Below are 20,781 nucleotides of genomic sequence, written 5' to 3'. Positions count from 1 at the left end.
CTTTAAAATACTGATGTTAGTTTATAAATCTCTGAACGGTTTAGCACCACAATACCTTAAAGATCTGTTATTACTGTACCAACCGTCTAGACCCCTCAGATCTTCTGGTTCTGGTCTGCTCTGCATCCCCAGAACCAGAACCAGACGAGGAGAAGCAGCATTCAGTTTCTATGCACCACAGATTTGGAACAAACTTCCAGAAAACTGTAAAACAGCTGAAACACTGGGTGCCTTTAAATCTCAACTTAAAACCCACCTGTTTAGAGTTGCTTATGGCTAAATTAGGGTTAGAGTGCGGGTTTTGATGTCTTCCATGTTTTTATGTCTTTAATGTTTTTAATTTTTTCTTCTTTCTTTTCGACGTTTTAATGATGTAATGTTTTTTTTTTTTGTTTTTATTTTTATTTTTATTTTGTTTTTTTATTTTTTTTTAAATCTCTCTCTTTCTCACTGATTATTTCTGTTTTTATTTTAATTATGTAAAGCACTTTGAAATGCCTTGCTGCTGAAATGTGCTATACAAATAAAATTTGATTGATTGATTGATAAAGAGTGGCTCCGTAGGACACATCTTAAGGTCCTGGAGTGGCCTAGCCGGTCTCCAGACCTGAATCCAATAGAAAATCTTTGGAGGGAGCTTCAAGTCAGTGTGGCCCAGCGACAGCCCCGAAACCTGAAGGCTCTGGAGGAGATCTGTATGGAGGAGTGGGCCAAAATCCCTGCTGCAGTGTGTGCAAACCTGGTCAAGAACTACAGGAAACGTCTGATCTCTGTAATTGCAAACAAAGGTTTCTGTACCAAATATTAAGTTTCTTTTTTCTGGTGTATCAAATACTTATTTCACACAATAAAATGGAAATTAATAATTTAAAAATCATACATTGTATTTTTCTGGATTTTTGTTTTGGATTCCATCACTCACAGTTGAAGAGTACCTATGATAAAAATTACAGTCATGTACAAGCTTTGCAAGTGGGAAAACCTGAAAAATCAGCAGTGTATCAAATACTTGTTCTCCCCACTGTATGTGATTACAGTTTAACTAGGTCACATGACACAGACGGACATAAGACTAATGTCACTACAAAAGGTTTTAAATATATATATATATATTGGTTCTCTAAAATTCTAAAATAAAATCTAAAATTAAACTTTGTTGTCTTGGTTTTAGAATTGTGCTTCATATAAACTTACCATATATAGTTATATATTTGAGCCTGCTACTTGGTGTCATAGTTGGAGCAACAAGCAAACTTTTCAGGGTTTTCAAGACTTCTGGTCAACTGTAGTACTTGTATTAAACTGCTGACTGTAATAAATAAATAAATATTTGCACTGGTGATTTATTCAGGCTTCAGCATCTCAAGTGACAAACCAGGTTTGGAAAATAACATTTAGCTAAACGAATAAACATTGCCAACCAACGTGACACATTTACTCCAATAGCATGCTTTGCAAATATGAATAAAATTATGGCACAAAAGACAAGGAGGTGATTCTGCAGCAGAAATAAATACTGCTTGTAGATTAGTTTTGGAGGAATTTTCAAACTGAAACTTTATTTGATCAGGAACTAATTTGTCTGCATGAAATAATTTTAAAGTCTTTCAGAAAGCATCTGCCGTGTTCCCCCCTCGTCTCAAGCAGAACCCAATCATGGGGCAGTCATTGCTTGTCACAAGTGAAACTTTTCATTATTTTCCTTGTGTACAGTGTATGATTCATCTGTAATAATAGATTCTGGCATGATGGAGGCTGGAATACAAACACTCCATTCAGGGACTTCCCTGGGAAACACACCTCCTTTGGTAGGTGACATCATTTCCTGTCTCGTGTGATAACATGTGAAACACGCCGTGGAAGGGTGGAGATATTAAGCATCCGATGAAACACATATGCATGCAGACATGTGTGTCCCTGAGACCTCGCTCAGGGAGAAACTTTTGGCAGACAATGATTAAAACCGCCTCAAGAAAACGATAACACGTCGTTTACACACACAAACGTGACCGGCTGTTAAAGGGGATACATATTAACACTTGGAAACTGAAGAAAGATCGTGATGCAGCGCTGTCATCATGAGACTGCCAGGCACCTAGTGATGTCTGGTGCAAAAAGTACTTATTTTTTAGTAATGTAATGCATGTGATGTTAGTGTGATTATCATTACTTACTATGTGGACGATGAAAAGTAGGCTTCAAGTGTTGTACTGAAAGAAGGTGTTGGGTCTGAATCTCATCGGTGTCTTTTCACTGTGACGTTTGCATGAATCTCTCTTGGTTTTTTTTTTTGGGTCCTCCAGCTTCGTCCCATTTTGCAAAAACATGCATGATTAAATGATTGGACTGTTTTCTGCACCCGCCTATTCCTAGCAAATTCAGAGTCGGGTGGATGATGAGGGTGTGTAGAAAAAGGGCCGTCACATCAATTAGGAAGAGTTCCACGATAATACTGGAGTAGCTGCAGATATCCACAACTCAGGTGGAAGAATCTGTTGTGCACTACAAAACTCAATCCTTTCTGGAAGAATGACTCGCCAGCGTTTAAAGTTTCGTTCAACTCGTATGGAACTTGCTTTACCGTGAGCCAAAACAAGAAACAGCAAATGTATCAGAAGTTGCTCTGTTCAGATGAATGAAAAAATTATTTTCATCTTACGAAATGAATCTGTATTTGGTGAAAAGCTAACAGACATTTAAAACTTCATTTGGTGACACATGGAGGTGGTAGCATCTTGCTGAGGTAAAACAACAGTTTCTAGATTTTCATCCATAGGAGTTTTGAAAATCATCTACAGTTTTACTTTTTTGGACGTTGTTGGAAGCAGGTTGAGAAGTTGCTCAGTTTATAGAAACACAGCTGGCAAACTAGTGTCAGGATTCTGCCGTATTAATGCACAAATGTGACACAACTATCGATGTACTGAGCAACATGTACAATGATAAACCAGCTTTCTCAACTTCCAGTAATCACACTCTGAATCAAAGAAATATAACCGTAGATGGCACATGATGTGTGGCAAGCAACAAAATTAATAAGAAAAGAGGGAGAGAAGAGGAGATAGGAGTTGTGAGGACAGTGGGTGTGTCTTGTTTTGCACGTTCCCTCCCTCCATCACAGAGTTATAGATGGAGCAGAAGCAGCCTGCAGCATCCACACCTCCTGGTCCTGAGAGCGCCACTCGTACCGAGAGCATCCAAAGAACTCAGTAAAGCCACCTGGATTCCTGCGGCTGAAGCGTAAACTTCTCACAGCGTCTGTCTTTTGGAGTCAACCCCTGATCTCATTCGCATCGCCGCAGGCCGTTTCCACCAGAGACTGATAAAGATGCCGCGGCAGCACTCACACTGCTTTCTGCTCCTTTTCCTTACGGCTTTCCTCATCGGGACGGCTCTGTCTCTTCCATCAACTTCCCACAGGCGCAGGGGTGAGTGAGAGCCACACTGGTTTCGTCATGTGACTCATCTGCATCGGGGGACGCACACGATGTGATGAATTTGATGTGTTTGTCTTGGTTCTCATGAACTTGTTGAGCAGTAAATGTCCATCTGCTGCCTAAGACGAATGCAAAAGGAATCAGTTTTTCTCATGAGTGGGTTGGTAACATCTCTGTACCACTTAAGAGGATTTAAGACTGCATAAGATGTAAAGTAGGATAAGCTGGGAAAATAGCATAACTTAAATATGCAGAAATATTTATGATGTTTGCAAACATTAAAGGTATGCACAGAGAAATAAATTATAATTTCAATGTAAACATTACATGGAGCCATATTTAGATGAGCAAAATGATCTGTTTGTAAGTCATGCATAGTTGTTGGATTGTCTTCTTCCCAAACCAACCCCCCCCCCCCAAAAGTGGATTTGATTCAGTGTTTTGATTCTCTTAAATGTTGCCAAACTCAATTTCCAAAGGAGAAATTATTTAAAGTATGTAATTAAACCACTTTGATGAAAGTATTATTACAGTATATTTTGGACAGTTGAATCTAATTTATCCACTTTCTTTTATCCCGTATAGAAATCAGAGTGAAATAGTTTCCATGTTAGTGGTCAATTGACATGTGAAACAAACTAGTTTGATTGCTTTTGTTGGAACAAATCTCACCCATGTTTGCATCTTAGGTTTGTTTTGTTTCATAATAATTTTTAAAACTGTAGATGGCACATAATGTGCCATCTAAAAAATCAGCTCACAATAAAGATTATAATCTTTATTGTGAGCTGATTTTTTCTACAATGAAATAAACCTGACAGGAAGAAAAAAATAGTTTCAACAAAGTAAAAATAACCATGACTGAGCGATTTTTAACACATCCATTTGAAGTTGATCAAAGTGTGTTTGAACTTGTATTACATTTCCCAGGATTACAAATAAAAGGTGTCATGGCCGCTTTTCAAAACGAGAAAGACAATAGAACATACAATACACATAAAGTGTGTTGATCTTCATAAAATCAAGATATTTCCACATAAATGTACCTGCTTTACTGAACTCCCCTGATTGGTCACAGCGCCAATTAAAAAGCTTAAAACAACAAGTGAGCTTAAGGAACAAATACTTTATGGTAACAAATACTGAAGTCGGGTCTGGCAAGAAACAAAGGATAAAAATGGCTACTGCTACACATGGTGGATGATCTGGAACGCTATGGGTTTTGCTTCTTTGCTAAAACCTATGCAATGCTACACATAGTGGTTTGAAACTTTGAAATATCATGAGGCTTTTAGACAGAAATCTTGTGTCCTCTTCTAGAAAACAGGTAAAACTGGTCAGAGGATCAAAACAGAAGTAGATCGCCAGACACACACCCTGTCTCATTGCCATCTCGGTCCCAGAGCTAAAAGTTGGAGACATCCTCTGAGGCGAGTTGAAGAGAGGAGAGCATAAAACAGGATGAGGAGTCAGGATGATTTAGCAAGATTGTGCAAAGAGGAATAATCAAACGTCCTCCTGTCTGTACACTCCCACCTCGATAAGCATTACAGAGGAAGACTAAGTGCTAGCTGTCCTGCTGGGAAGAGGGAGTCATAGAAGATATGGGTGCTAATAATTCACACTTGTAAATAAAAGTGCCCAAACTACTGGCTGATCTCAGAGGTGTTAGTATTTTCGGAAGGCGACGACATAGCTGTGGGTAAATATGATTAATCTGTGTTTGACAAATAAAGGCTTTTTCGGTTTTTATGTTCTATTTACTTTATTTTACATGCAGGTAATTTAAGTAAGTTAAGAAGTTTTTTTTTTTTTTTTGCAGTAGTTGGAAAAGGAACCCAAGCATGAAACATAAGAACATCAAAAGTGCATTACAGCTTATTAAACCTTCTCGGCCTGATTAGGATTCTTGCCACATTCTTGGAAAGGAGATGAAGTTTCCACAAATGTTTTCCATATTGTCTCATTGTCCTCTTACTGTAGTTTTTCGGCTCTCACATGTGAATTCTTGGGATAATGATTTCCATTTCCAGCTCTGTTCTCTGCAGCCCTTTAAAGGCATTATTGGCAGTAAGACTGATTCTAGCTGAGGTGGTACAAAGCAGTCAGAACAGCTGACTAAAGTTTGCTGGTGTTTTTTCTGGCTGCTGGACTCAAGAAGCTTTTTTTGTGTTGCTGCTCTCTGACCAGAGTCAAACGTCTTTGCCTTTGAATCTAACAATAAAAAAAAGAACATTATTGTTAAAGTATTGTGAATTTTGAGATGCATAGCACTGATGCCTTGCAGCAAGGCGGTCCTGGGTTTGAATCTGGGTTTGCTTGTCCTCTCTGTGTGAATGTATCAGTTCTCTCTGGGTACTCCGGCTTCCTCCCACAGTCCAAAAACATGTTAGGCTGACTGGTTTCTCTTTGTCATCTAATCTAAATGTACATGCCAGTTACAGTACTTAGAATAATAAATAATTTTTTACAAAATAGTGAAACAAACTTGAAGAAGAAACACTTTAAATCTCACAATTTCTTCATTATGTTACAGCTCAATCCACTATAAAAGAGAGTCCACTATGAAAAGCACCCCATGATGTTATCTTTGCACTTCTCTAGCTCATGATGCAGCCCCCACCATGTTTCTCTGGAGGCATGCCAAATAAACCCTTCAAAACCAGTACTTATAGTAGGACAGGTATATAGGCGACTGCAGCTGAATGTGACGAGTTTGTCTGAACGTTGTGGGTTCAGTTCCAGATTCCTGCTGCCATTGAGCAAGGTATTTGTCATCAATTTGCCTATCGAGCTGCATGTCAGTGTACAAATGTGTTTGTGAGCGCAAATGGGTGAATATGTAAAGCACTGAGTGGCCAGATACCTAGAGAAGGACTATAAATCTGGTGAAAATGTCTTTGTTCTTCATCCAGTGAAGTAATATTAGAATTTGTATAAAAATATGAGTAGCATAAATTGAAAATAATATTTTTCAAGTAGAATTAAAACGAACAGAGCTATGAAGAAACTGCTCCTTGGCGTAATTATTTTTCAGAAAGTTACTCAAGGAAATGCAATCAGTTACCACACAACACCTCTGAAGCATCACTGTGATTTCCATGGCTTTATTTAAGTAGTTTAAACACATATCTGCATCTTAATGAGTTTCTTCACCTGTAAAAAGTTAAATAAAAATCTCAATATTTGTGAATGTGAACAACAAAGCATCAGTCTAGTTGATTAAATCAAGATAATTGCGCAGGTGGGAATTTGTGTCCGTCCCCCTTTACTTTAAGACCCCTAAATCAAATCAAATTGGCACTAGTAACACAAGTGCACTTTTTAAGTAATTTAGTCCAAGCATAAATAGATCTGTTATAACACCACACATCCTTTTAAACACACTATGCCTACAGTGAAACATGGTGGTGGCTGCATCATGCTGTGGGGTGCGTTCAAAGAGGACTCTCCCTGTCCGCTATGATTGAGATGTCGCATAAGGAAGAATGGCTAAATCGTGTCTAAATTTCCTTAAGCTTGCCCTGCACGTCTATGTACACAAAATCTCAGCAAAATATGTTTAAGGGTCTGGTTTTATGGTGAAAGAATGTAAAAAAAAAAATTCTTTTTGCAGAGTATGACTGACACAGTTTAGCACAAAATACAGTCCACAAATTACAGAGTCATGCCAGACAAAGCAGAATCTCTTGTCATCACCAGACTAATAAAGTGGTGAGTCTGGCATGAGAGATGAAAGCATGAGATTCATTATTCGGAAAGTTGAGGCGGGATCAGGTCAAAGGTACGATGACACATGTAGGGCAGCGGAGACGGAGTGAGGAAGGAGAAGGATAAAGCAGCCATACGAGGGAAAGAAGAAACAGCTGCTGCTCATACAGCTGAGTCTGACACTGAGGTGGTGATGTAGTGTGAGAGAGGAGAGACCCACATGGGAGCAGCATGACTGCTTGGGGTAAAATATGAAAATCCAAGGCACGACTTGCTGCAGCCAGGATTTTAAGGCGATGCCCGCATCCAGGCCCAGATATGTGATTATTGATGGATGTGGCCAGAGAGACGTGTGCCGAGCTACAGGAGATATTCTTAGCGCTGAATTACACCCGTCTCCAGTTATTCCCATTAGAGCTTATGTAGGTCAGGTCTCATGTCGTTAAATCACCCGCTAACTTATTTCAAAACCTCCCCCGTCTGACTGATGTGAGGTTCTAAGGGATTTTCCCTCTTCATTTCCTTAACTGGACGGAACCGCTGCACCAAACAACACAAACATCTGTCTTTATCTTCACAGCGAGGAGATCCAAGTTTTCCTTCACCTCCTCACTTCCAACACAGAAACCTGAGTCTGTGCGGTGCTGAGGCGCGTCTCTCCACGACTGAACCCCGCAGTTAAATAAAGGCTGGGTACAAACGTGTATCTACAAAATTTTTCTGATTTTTTCAAGTCAACCACAAACATTAACGTATTCAATTGGAATTTTCTGCGGACCAACACAAAATGACATATGTTTCTACTTATAAAGTAGAAAAAATGCTGCCACCATCAACATAAAGATAGTTTTTTTTTCAGAGTGCAACTTTTTTTTTTCCATCAGAAATAACATTTTGCATTTTTAGTATTTAGCACACCTGAGTCAATACAACCCTTTTCTGCAGGTACAGCTGTAGGTTTTATTGAACGTGCCAATAACACATCAGACTAAAACTTTTAGGGTTTTGTCCCCAGACGATAAACAAAAAAAAGTTCAGTTTTTAGCTTAGGCTCTGTTTATTAAAATATATTAGGCTCAGTGAGATTGGGTAGGTAACATCCTTGAATATTAGCTTTCAAATCTTGCCACAGATCCCCAGTTGTATTTATGTTTGGACTTTGACTGGGCCATTGTAACACTTGAATGTTCTTTGCCAGATCTAACTCTGCTGGAAAATGAACCTCTGCTCCATTTTCCTTAACTTATCTCCATCAAACCTCCCATCAGGTCTGATGAATTTCCTTATCCAATCTCAAAATAAGCATTTATACATCATGATACTGCCACCACCATTTATTATGGTGAGATAATCATCAGTGAACTAATGTTCTCCATTAAACCTCTGAGATTTTCAACGCATTATTTTTCCTGCTGCCTCTCAGTTACATCCCATTTCGTAACTGAGAAATGGGATCTACTCTTTAAAATATCAGCATGCTATGTTGGCCGAAAGGCAAAGCTTTTGACAAGTTGTCACAGGACAGATCCAGCGTGTGTTTCTTCTGGATATCAGAATTAGTTTAAGTTTAGAATTAGCTGGCAGTCTTTTCTCAGTGTGTCAATGGTTTTGAGTCTCTCATCCTAAGAGACAGTCCCGGTTGGGTTCCAAAGGAAAAAAAAAAACAAAAAACAAAATTGATGACTGTGGGGGAACGAATGAATTCAGTGTTGATAGGAAACAAACCATGATGGTGTTTTTCAAATCCAGGGCTTCCCCCTCTCTCGCTGTCGGTGCCTGAGCTGGCGTCCTGCAGCGTCTGGCACCGCCGCTAATGCAAAGTTCCACTATTTCATTCAGAGCTGCGGCCTGAGCCAAGGACGTGTGCTGAGGAGAGCACAGGCGCGGGTCCTCACCCAGGCAAACACCCCATTGTTTAAAGAGCGGAGGTTTTAGGCAGGCACTCGGGATTTCCACCGCAAAATAATAATAAAACAAGATCAAAACAAATAGAAACAGAAGGGATGGAAATACAATTAACAAAATACCTTTAAGTATAAAACTCACCATTTCACATCCAAGCCTTCCTGCGGGGTTATTGTTTTCCATGCGCCGCAGCCAGCTCTCGGTTATAACTCTCACCCCTTGTCAAATCCAGTTTGTCTCAGTGCTCGGGCTTTCAGCAGCACATCTGGTATGAAGTGACAGTTTTTCTATCGCAGGCAAAAAAGTGGCAAAGGAGACTTACTTTTTCTTGTTTTGTGCCAGTAATGATGGGGGATTCAGGTCAATTTATTGTCCATACTGAATGGAAGCGTGCACATAATGCTAAGGTGACTGTGTTGTTAGAAGTAACAGTCTGCTACTTGATATTTCTGAATCGGAGTCTGGTTCATGTATTAACAAACATGAACCTGTACATGATGTTTTCAGTAAGGGCTCGTTTCATGCTCGGTCAAAACTTTATCAGCTGCAAACATTCAACCTGTTAGCGTTCCTGTGTCTCCAGAATGTTACCAAAAGCAACATTTTGTCCCGTGGAGGACGGTAGAGACATTATTGTCCTGCTGCAGTGGGAGTTGGGAGAGGCTGTTCTATAGATTATCAAGGAGGAGTTCTCAGATTTCATGTTCAAAGGTTCAAATCTGATTTCTAGATTGGGTTGATGTAAAACCTTCCTGCTTGTAGCTTTGCATTCTCTGCTTGATAATGCAGCTCATAGTTGTTTTGGCATTGGTCCCTGGTCTCCCCTGAGCTATGCCTCAGCTGAGTGGACTGGGCCCAGACTGACTGGCTGTTCAGTCACGATTTGTCTTCCAGACTTTGGGAATCTCTGATGCGCTGTGTGGTGTCTCCTGACTCTGCTTCTTCTGGCACATCTCACCTTCACATGATAGGAAAACATGTGTGGGATGTCTGACAGATTCAGTAGCTTCACCTGGTTTTGTTGCTTCCTCTCGCAGTCCAAAAACATTCATGTTAAAGTAATTGTTCTCCCTAAAGTCATGTGTTCATGGTGATCTGTCAAGTTTATGTCTCTGTTGTTGTATGTCATTACACGAATGCTGTGAAAATGGACGTCCCTTTACAGATTTCTTCAAACTAATTTCAATAACAGACAGAGATCATCTGAGCGAACACGAAAAGCCAAAAGGGCACTTTGTGAAAATCTAATATGGCCCCCTGCCGTTATTTTTCAGCGATTATTCTCACCAGCCAAACCCAGTCCTGATTTCTGCCAGACATTTAATATCAAGAAATCACCCATAAAGAACTTGTCTGGCAACGTGAAGTAGACTAAAACTTGCACATGATGCTCTGATCCAAAGAAATTCAAGATTCAAAGCCACAGTTTTCTGTCAGTCTTGAAAAGTAAATAAAATAAAATAAAATAAAAACATTTGTAATCCTTGAGGACTGAAGTGAACCACAGTAGAAGTCATCAGGGGGAAATGAAGAAGAACTAGAAAAGTTCTAAACCTCCCCAGGTGTGGCCAACCCTCCGAAAATTAACCTGGGAACTTATTGACGGGTTATCCAGCTGGATGAGTCGTTGATGCACTGAATCACTCGACCCACTTAAGATTACTGTTTATAACTGAATAATGCGAAGATTATTCAATGATTCAATGAACAAAAAAGACTTCAATCAGAGAGTTTGAGGGGGAAGCTGATACATACCAGAGAGGCCTGTCTCATTTTTCCCAAGTAACACCTCGGTGATCCCCGATATATTTGGGAAAATGTTTTATGTACTGATGAGGAAACGTAAGTGGAGCTTTTTGAAAGGTGTGTATCCTATTTCATTTGGAATAAAACTATTATTTTTCAAAGATAACATCATACAGAGACAGATACTGTTTTCCTGGACAGTTTTCTTTACCTGACGTAATATCCATTCTGCTCTCCAGAGTACTTATCATTTAATTGCCCTGACAAAGTGAACATAAAATAAGACTAAGTTTTTAGGTTTCCGTCCAGCTTAAATCCGTTCTCTAGTTCCTGTCATCGTCTGACATCTGTTAGCATATTCTTCTTATTTGTACTTTTTCTGAATAAGTCATTTTCAGCAGAAATGTGGTGTAATTCTGTTTCTGTCACCTCATGATATTTCATTCAGCTCTACATGAGAGTAACGCTTCCACTCTCACCTCATATTTTAAAAGCAAGTATTTATTTCTCCTTCAAGAAGATTTCATCGCACCAGTTTTACTCCCAAGCTCATCATCTGCATGTCTCGAGTTGTGATGGTGAAATCAGGATGATTTGATTTTAAAGTGAATATTGTTCTTTATCTCTACACGTAGCATGAATGATTGTCTTACTCTCTGAGGAATCTGGCAACATGAGCTCTTATTTCTTATGTACTTGCAGCTGCTTTGACTGTAAGTGATAAAATGCAGAAGAACTTAAGTTTTAAGAATATAACTTTAGAGCAGCTTCCTTCTCCTTGGTATTTATGTGTGTAGATTATTTGTGTGTATTGTGATTTTGGAAAATGCCCTGCCAGTTTGTGGAACAATAAACCCCATTAAAGTTAGCTCAGAGTACAGCTACCTTGAAAGTTAATGGAAAGTTCCAGAAAAGGTCATGGAAAGTTTTGGAAAATCCATTTTACTGAAAAGCAGTTGGTAAGTTCTAAAAGTTATTTATACCTTCAGGGAAGTACCTCGTAGGAAAAAAGTGGGAAATTCTGTAAAGTTCTTGACTAAGTCAGAGAAAGTATCTGTTACCCTCTTGAAAGTATCCGGTAAATGTCTGAAATCTGTAAATTCAAGAAATGCACGGGGAGTATTGGTGGAATTTATCCCTCTGCCATGATATGTTGTTTTTATTGGTCATCCAATAGTTTTAGGTATATAAAAGGTCTTAAAGTGTCGATCTGATCAGTGGTTCCCCTCCTGCCTCAACAGTGAGACGTCAGAATATGAAAGTCCGCATCAGCGCCTCGGGAGACACCATCGTGATGAAGTTCCTGCATCCTAACACCGACACCAAGCTTGAGGGCTACATCCTGGGATATGGCAGCAGCATGTTCTCCAAACAGTTCATCCAGCTGCCTGAGAACGGACAGCCATACGAGACTGAGTTTGGTAAGACTGGAGGGGCGTTTGTCCACAGTCAAGTAATCTGCCTGGATTGTTTGACTGTAAGCTGAAAGAGTGAATTATGTTTGCGGAGCCTAAGAGCTCATCCACACCCAAACTCACATGTCCCTTGTGGTTAGATGCTGAACCAAAGTACCTTGTAGCTGTCCAGCCAATCCCAGCCAATGAGGTGAAAAAGCAGTGCAAAGGTTTGTGTTTAAAACAACAACAACAAAAAAGAATCATCACCAAAACTACACAGCAAGATTTATTTCCAAGCTAAATCTGAGTGATTTAAGTATAAAAGTAAAATCCTGCTTTGTTTTTTCAGGTAAAGTGGAACTGCAAAAGCCTCTACATTTGGTCATCGGGTCTGTGACGCCCACCTCTGTCCTCCTCTCCTGGGGGATGCTGCTGAAAACACCCTTTGAAGGGAATGTCATGAATGACTGCTTAGAAGATGGGTGAGTGTAGATAACGTTTATTTTCTAAAACGCACCGTGACACGCAGACGCCTGCTCATAAACAGATGCACACAACACATAAATCCAACCAAAACTGGTCGTCTATTATATAATTTTTTTATAAAAATAATGCATCAGTCTCAAAGGAAAAATTGATTTCTACAAAGTAGTGACAATTAAATAAAAATATTTAACATAAAAAAAGTGACTGCACACATCACCTTCTGTTTTTTATTTTTTTGTAAAAATTTCAAGACGGTGAATGTGTTTTATAAGCACAGTAAACGGTTTAAAATCGACACTGTGTGGCTTCTAGAAAACCGGGCAGATAACTCTTAAATTGCATACCTCATGTGAGAGTTGTCCCTTTTTCCAAGGAAGAGGGAAAATAAACGTCTGCATATCTTCTACATCTTGACTTTCTCTTGGAATACTTTACCTGAACTTTATGAGTAATTTGGATGTGTTTGAGTGAAAACAATCCACAGAAAGTGTGATGGAGATGTCCTGGCCAGTTACAGTAAAAGACTCCCTGACGTCTCTCGGGTTACCTAGCATTGGATCCAGAGCAGCTGGGTGTTTGAGAGAGGAGTCCTCCCACACGACATGCAGCATGCGTAAAATATTTAGTCTAAAATTGGAAAAAGAAAACTGTACTTGTGTCATTCTCCTAGTAATATTTTCACATTCAAACGGAGGAAAGAATTAAAGGAAAAGTCTCTGCTGCACAGTCAGAGAGTAGCATGACGTCACTAAGCAGCACATAAAAGAATCTGTTCAAAACTGTTAGTTTTAGTTCGTTCTTCATCAATTTAAACTTCTTACTCCATACATTTACGAGTTCTGCTCTGTTCTCCTCTCAGACACTATACGGTTCGTTACCGTGAGAAGAACAGGAAGTGGAACTACCAGACCTGCCCAACGAGCGACACGGTCATTGACAATCTGAAGCCCCATGCCGTTTACGAGTTTGGAGTCCAGCCTAATTCTAAGGACGGCGCTGGAGCCTGGAGCAAACCCCTGCTTCACAATGTCAGCACTGCAGGCATCCAGGGTATGTAGGATTTCTTTGTGCTGCTCAAGTACCTCAAAGTTAATCAGTTTTCAATAATCATTCAATTCTTTTTTTTTTTCTTCTCAGTCCAGAAACAAAGACTCACCTGTGAGTCATATAGGCATGTAGAGGATCCTGAACTGAATGGATGAACAGATGTTGTGTCAACTAGTTTTATATTTACCTTAGGAGTTTTGTTAGCCTGTTACAATAACCATTGTTGATCTATTTGATTTGTTTGCGTTTTTTAAAGTTAACGATTCTAGTGTTGGACAATGCAGGATGGTGTCTCGCAGCAACATGCAGATTAGCAGTAAAAAATGACTTAATGTGGACTGAATAACTGTTATCTTTGCACTTCTCTAGCTCATTACTTTGAGTTTTTGTAAAATAGCATGACAAGGGTTCTGATTGGAATCTTTTTCTCAGTGTTAGCACATTTATCTCTACTTATCAGTCTCACATTCCAAAATGTGAGACTCTTAAGTATCTTGAGATGGGACACTGGTCCCACAACGTAGACGGGGATCCCAACATTTCTACTTGTCACAGTTTTTTTTTTTCAGGTTTTTCTTTAATTTAATTTGATGAGGAGATCACAAAATACATGGTGTAGCCATGGTAATTACAGGTGAAAATGGGTTATGCACAGACTCATTCTATAAATTAAAATATTACAGAAAACCCCATTTATTTCAGGAACTTTTTCAATAAGTGAAACACATTATATAGATTAATTACACACAGATGGTTGTTTGAAAGCCTTTATTTCTGTTAATTAGGATGATTTTTCACTTACAGGAAATGAAAATATGACATTTAAATTAGGATAATACATCAGCATCAGACCAGTAAAGAACACATTTAATACAGACATGTGGGCTTAATTAAAAGTATGTTTAATACCTGCCTGCTAAAGGTTATTTTCAAAAAGTGCTTTTAATATGATAAAATGGGCGTCATCTGAATGCATATTCTGGAGGTGACTGCTAATTATTAGATTAAATAAAGTCATTTTTGCTTCATGAAGTTGCAGTGTTATCACTGAATTGACTTCTTTTCTTTTTTGTGATTTTAGAAAAGGTCATCAGAAGAATCTTAAAGTATCCCATCAGCCCGGTGGTATGTAATAAACATGTTTTATACTCCTCCAAAAAAACCAATATTTTAGCATTTTCTTTTTAATATAGCCTTTACTGGCTATTCTGAACTGATGCCAAATGCAGAAAAAAAAAGAAAACAAATAGAGTTTGAAATCAGGCTCACCTCTTCTTCTGCAAATATTAAACAAATAAATGACATTTGAAAACTGGGTGTGTATGCTGAGCAGATGTTCTTGCTGTGGAGTCCGTGTTATAAACTTTAGTGAGCCCATGCTATTCTTGGGCTTGTTGGCTTGTTGATTTTCCATGGAACTGCTAAATGGAAATGACATCAGTGCAGCCACGACTAGCCAAGCCACAGAGCATGGTCTGTATCTCACTCTGCAGTACAAAGAGAGGAAATCAGCAGATAGGTCTAAGAGGACCACATAGTACTTTCTGTCATGTTGTGTGACCGGTCTCAGTGATAGACCTTTGAACACTCTGCTTCTCTCCGGGGACTCGGAGTCTTGATAAGCTATGCACTGCAGACAAAGAGACAGTTGACCATAAATACTCACATACTGGTGTCTTAAAAAAACAAAACAAATTGCCTCTTCTACCCTTTCTTTTCTTCAGAAAACCTTCACTCCTGCTCCTCCGTCCTTCCAGTTTCCTCTTCAGCACGGTAAGCCAAGAGAAAAAAGCAGTGTTCTTACAATCTAAAGCACTGAATGTTTAATCCATTGATGGTGTGTCCTCTTTTATACATTTCTGTTTCTCCGTTTCCCTTCGTTTCTAGGCTGAGCTCTGATATGTGGTTTGTTGTGTTGCGGACCAGATCATTTCCTCACGAATTACTTTTTCATGTGCACTCTCTGCAGCAGATGGCTGCTAGATATTCCAAAGCATCATTAGGATGTTGACACACCTCTGTGTGGATTTTGGATGCTTTTAAGGTTTAATGTCTCATCGGGCAACCTCAAACCGATTCAATGACTCAAGTTCAACAACCTGTGAGAGCCGGGCCATCTGTTGCAAGTTGCAGAATAACTTTGGCGAGTGATCATTTATCAATAAGATATAAATATACAATTAAAGAATAAACTCAACACTTTTGGCATGGCTTGTTTGCTTCAGTTAATCAGTCATGTCTCACATTGTTTTAGAGCAGCCTTAATTAGCACTTCTTCCTCTAAAAACATTTTAAGACAGTGTGGGCTTGAGCTGCTATGAGGTTCTCGTTGCATGTTTACTCCAAGTAACGATAAAAAATCTGGCATGATGTAATTGCTTTTCTTTTGAAAATGGGAAAGCGGCAATTATTCCTTCTGCTGCAAGAGATAATATAATATATTGAAGGATTACTTATGAGAAAACTATATGGATGTTTTAATTTTGATGCGAAGGTTTATGCACAAATGCACAATGAACACCCACTACACTGAGCAGTAGTCTTCAGGTGCTTATTGCAGAAATTGTGATTGTGATGTACAAAATGGATATTTTTTTTCTGATTTTTGAACACTTTCATCTTGATCAACTTTCCTAAAAGTTATTATGGCTCTCCTTTAGTTTCTGTTTTTTTAATTTTTCTGTAGTGTAAACCCATCTGAACTGGTCTTTCTTGCATATAACAGAATAGCTAGGAGCCAGCTGACTGGCAGTGTGCACCACTGGGGAGGAGAAGAGTCCTCCTGTGCTGCTTTTTTCTTCAAAAATCTAGTGAAAAGTCTCCATGCGGTTAGAGAAAAGGACTTTTTAGCATCTCATCAAAAGGGTTTCAAATCTGAGGAATGCTAGGATGATAAATCATTGCAGTTTTGAAATCCTAACTTTTTAAAACCTTCACATACCTCGATGCTAACAACCAGACCTTTCTTCATGGACATGAGTGACTGCTGGCATTTGTATATTTGTTTGCATGAAAAGGCATAAACATTGGGGCCAAAATTTGTCAAATTTGACACAGTTGAAGCAAAAGGTGAGGCGTATCGTCCAGATACGTTTGTACCAGCTGCATTTTTAGCTAGATGAAGACTGCTGCTTTTATTTGAGGACCTCAAACCTCAAACTTCAAACCTAAGCAGCTGACCGCCAGAGTCTTGATAGGAAAAACTGAACATGATTTAGTGACTTAAAAGATTTTCCAGATACTTTAGCATGTGATTATTCAAGCAGAAGTTTGCGGTCATCAAGCCTGGCAGCATTTTAGTTGCAGTGTTTCAATTGTGTAGCATTAAACATGTTTGAAAGTATATTTTCCAGAATGTGCTTTACTACTCCACAGTTTATGCAAAGTAATTATGATGCAGTATTTTGCTGGTTTGGACTAATTAAATGTAGCGCAGCTCCTTAACGAAATACATTCTTTTCTCCTCCTGATTAACAATGTTCTGTGCTGTTTCTTTTTGTCCCTGTCAGCTTCTAAAAACAGGACAAGGACCAGAGTGTTCGCCTCCAGAATCAAAACCTCACAAACAACTCCTGGTAAAGACTTTTCTGGACCGATTCAGTGGTCAGAGACAACCTTGAGCATTTGAACCGACAATTTAACTTGAATTCTGCACATTTTCTAGCAGGAAATCCTAACTCACTGTTTGCTCTTCGTGCAGGGCATAACAAATATGTTTTTACACAGGTCTGCTAACGCTCACTGTATTTCTCAGCTCCTACAACAGCTGCTAAACAGAAAATTCTGCCAACACCTGGACCAAAACTACGTGTGATCAACAAGCAGCCTATCGGTAAAAAGCTCCTGTTGTTTTGTTTTTTTTATATTTCATTCTCGCTGTTCTTATGGACAATCATAGGAATGATGACAGCCAAGAGGCTTATAGATGCTTTTGTTTTTGAAATAGTTGCTTGAACTGTCCTGTGGATCCGATCTGACTCTACTGAGTCATTTCAGCTGTGTGACGAAAACAAAAATCCCAGCATAAGCAAACTTTTGCTGTCGCTCTCAATATTTTACTTTTTATACTGATTTATGTAGCTTAAATTAAAAGCCATAATCTAAGCCTGCAAACCAGGTTTTTAACAATAACTGATAAAGAATGGGAGCTGCTTTCTTTCTGCATTTCCTGTATTCTTTTTGTTCTACCCTAACTTATATCTCAATGTTTCTTGTCCATTTTCTTTAGGATCTACAGTCTAATGTTTGCAACTGATTTGTTTTCCTTTAGTAATTTGCAAGCAGTGGCTGTTTAATTTATGCACAGTCAAAAAAAAACTTCTCCATTTCTTCTGCCTCTGACACAGATGTTTTTTATTTTTTGTTTATTTTTTTAATCTCATCAAAGGGATATTTTTGGACATCATATACTACTTTTTCAATAGCCACCGTTACTTGGTGCAATAAGCATGCAATAAAAGCGACAACAATTGCACAGATTTTGCCCTGGAATGAAACAATTAATAACTTTGGGTACCTGGTGAAAAAGTAAAATAAAACTTGAGCAATTGTTCATCTATAAACCATCCAAAGTGGGCATCTGTGTCATTGTTTTTAAAAGTTTCTCAGTATATATTTAGGCTGCAAGCAATTTTTAAAACAAAACTATAAAATATTTCATTTTACAGTCTTACTGCCCATTCTTTCTTTAAGATCCACTTTGTGTTTCTCTGCCCTCCCTTCTTTTAACAAGGCCTACATCTCACCATATGGAGTAACCAAGAAGTGATCAGTGAGAAATTATTACTACCTCATATGTCACAGCATTTCAGGGGCATAGCTAATGGATTTCAATGGCGATCACTCATCGGCAACCAGGCCTCTTGCTGAATATATGTGTAACAGCATGGCTCTTAGACTACAAATACCTTCAAATGGTTTGCTTATTCTCTTGAAATTGAACCAATCAAGTTTTTGTGTTTCTGTGTGACATATCAGACTAAAGGTTGACACTTGAGCTTAATGAATTAATTGCAACTACCTTTGTTGTTATTTTATTTTATTTCTTTTTACTAGGCCATCTCTGCCAGTGATCTTGACTTGCGTGTTTCAGCATGATAGCTTCATGGCTATATTTTCTCTCTCAGTCACACACAAACCAGGAAGAGAGGAACTATCCAGACCTGTCTTTACTCCTTTCCCAGAGGCTCCTATGGCTCCAAACGGCCACCCCGAAGGACTAGGTGAAGTTACCATAGCATCTGTGCCAGTATACCAAGGCAAACTGGAATACCGCCAAGACCATCCAAAAGAAATCCCCCCTCCTGAACTTAAAACACAGACTGAACCAAACTCAAAGCACCTGCAGCTCCCACCCCAGCCAACAGCCAAACTTCTCCAGATTACACCGAAACCACTTGATGAAAGCATGTCACAGCCACATACAACATCCCCGAGTGACTTCCAAACCAAACTAGAACCTCAAGTTACAATTCAGCCTGTGCAACAGACTGACTTAATTTCACAACCTAATAAAGAACCAAATTTCCAATCAGTTCCTTGGACAACACCAATGATTCACTCTGAACCAAAGCCACAACCATCAGTCAAGACCAAACCACAGAACGAGCAGCTAATCCAACTGCAAACAAAGACCCAGACCAAACTGCAAGCGCAACTTCAAACAACCACTCTTCCCCTCCCGGTGACGCATCACGAAACCACGCAGTCAGCGCCTCTGTACGTACAGCATGAAGAACCGGCACCGACAGAGGTCCGTCCCGAACGTCCACCTCACACAGATACTAATTTGTTGTTTAAAAATCCACAAACCCCATCACCACACTCACCAAAGACGCCTCAGACACAAACTCAGTTAATCCAACCAACGCAGAAGCCAAAGGCAATACTTCACCAGTCCAAGGCCACCCCACAACATCAGCCCAAGAACCTGGGAAAAAAGCATCAGAAAACTACAAGAAAGCCCAGAATTAAGAACCAACGTGGTGTGGCAAACCTTCAATCACGCCCTCAGACACAGTTTCCAAAAAAGGATCCATTTCAACCCAAAGATCTACCAAAGGAGCATCAGCCAGGATTTCAGATTCGGCCTCAGACCAGGACCAAGACTGATCACTCCAAGGGTTCGTCAAGGAAGACAATTCATAGGGGTAAAGACCCATCGACAGCACAAATACTTCGTTAAAAAATAACACAATGAAGGGGGCATGCCAATCTATATTTGTTTTTTTATTTCTGATTATTATTTCTGATTAGAATTGTAACATCTCCAACTCATATTGAGAAGACGAGATGAGATTTTAGCTATTCTAAATCAAGATTTTTAACAACTGAAAGATGTAGCTGTTAGGTTAGGAAGAGCTGAAGCAAACCAAGTTATCAGCTAACTATTAGCCAGTCGGAGCATTCTTGATGCGCTAACAAATTCTTTGTAGATCATTTATCACTCTGTGTACCAAGTGTCAAAAAATGCTGCAACACAAACACATGCTGTTAGCCAGCCTGACAAGAAGTCTTTACAGGGTGTTTGCAATAGCAGGTCAGATAACTTCTCTTCTGGAGGACATGCAGATAAGAGCAGCAACCAGACACTCCTACTTGTGAGGTTTTAGGACATCTCCAACAGTGCTTGGGCTAGATCTAGGCTTATCTAGTACTTCTGTAGACTTGAACTGGGCTTCCACTTTTCAAAAATAGTTTCATAGTCAATGTACATAAATTTGCAAAGCAAAACTCTAAGCCAGGGGGTTTTATATTTGGGCCTTTAGGGTTGGTGTTCTGCATCTTTTGAATGTGTCCCTTCTTCAACAATCAAATAAGTCAAATAAGTAGTTAATTAGCAGGACTCTGTATAGCTTGACTTCATACTGAGGAGGCAATTCAGCCATTTCATTCAGAAGTGTTGGACCAGGGATACAGCTAAAGGCTGAAGTCCGCAACTTCGGTGTTTCCCAAACCTGGTCCTCAAGGCACACTGACCTGCGTGTTTTAGATGTTTCCCTGCTTCAACACACCCCATTCAGATGACTGCTTAACAGCAGAAACCTGTTAAG

The 20,781-nt window shown here is 39.3% G+C and overlaps 1 protein-coding gene across 9 annotated transcripts in view; it reads left to right on the top strand.

Moving 5' to 3' along the window:
- The first annotated feature begins 3,086 nt into the window (after positions 1 to 3,086).
- abi3bpa (ABI family, member 3 (NESH) binding protein a) overlaps positions 3,087 to 20,781 on the top strand; it is a 30,457-nt gene continuing 12,762 nt past the window's right edge. For 2 of the 9 annotated variants that reach the window (XM_081601515.1, XM_081601519.1), the window contains exons 1-10: positions 3,088 to 3,428; positions 12,041 to 12,220; positions 12,355 to 12,423; positions 12,546 to 12,678; positions 13,542 to 13,732; positions 14,811 to 14,854; positions 15,454 to 15,502; positions 17,239 to 17,304; positions 17,484 to 17,561; positions 18,856 to 19,878. In XM_081601515.1, the coding sequence (XP_081457641.1) occupies positions 3,329 to 3,428; positions 12,041 to 12,220; positions 12,355 to 12,423; positions 12,546 to 12,678; positions 13,542 to 13,732; positions 14,811 to 14,854; positions 15,454 to 15,502; positions 17,239 to 17,304; positions 17,484 to 17,561; positions 18,856 to 19,878 (1,933 nt within the window). In that variant the 5' untranslated portion in view covers positions 3,088 to 3,328. Of the gene's footprint in view, positions 3,429 to 12,040; positions 12,221 to 12,354; positions 12,424 to 12,545; positions 12,679 to 13,541; positions 13,733 to 14,810; positions 14,855 to 15,453; positions 15,503 to 17,238; positions 17,305 to 17,483; positions 17,562 to 18,855; positions 19,879 to 20,781 lie in introns of all 9 variants that reach the window. The other 7 variants (XM_081601529.1, XM_081601528.1, XM_081601512.1 and 4 more) reach the window with 6 other exon arrangements.

Source organism: Poecilia reticulata, chromosome 2 (assembly GCF_904066995.2).
Source record: "Poecilia reticulata chromosome 2, P_reticulata-male-v2, whole genome shotgun sequence".
NCBI classification, from domain to species: Eukaryota; Metazoa; Chordata; class Actinopteri; order Cyprinodontiformes; family Poeciliidae; genus Poecilia; species Poecilia reticulata.
This window is presented reverse-complemented; position numbering and strand designations above follow the sequence as displayed.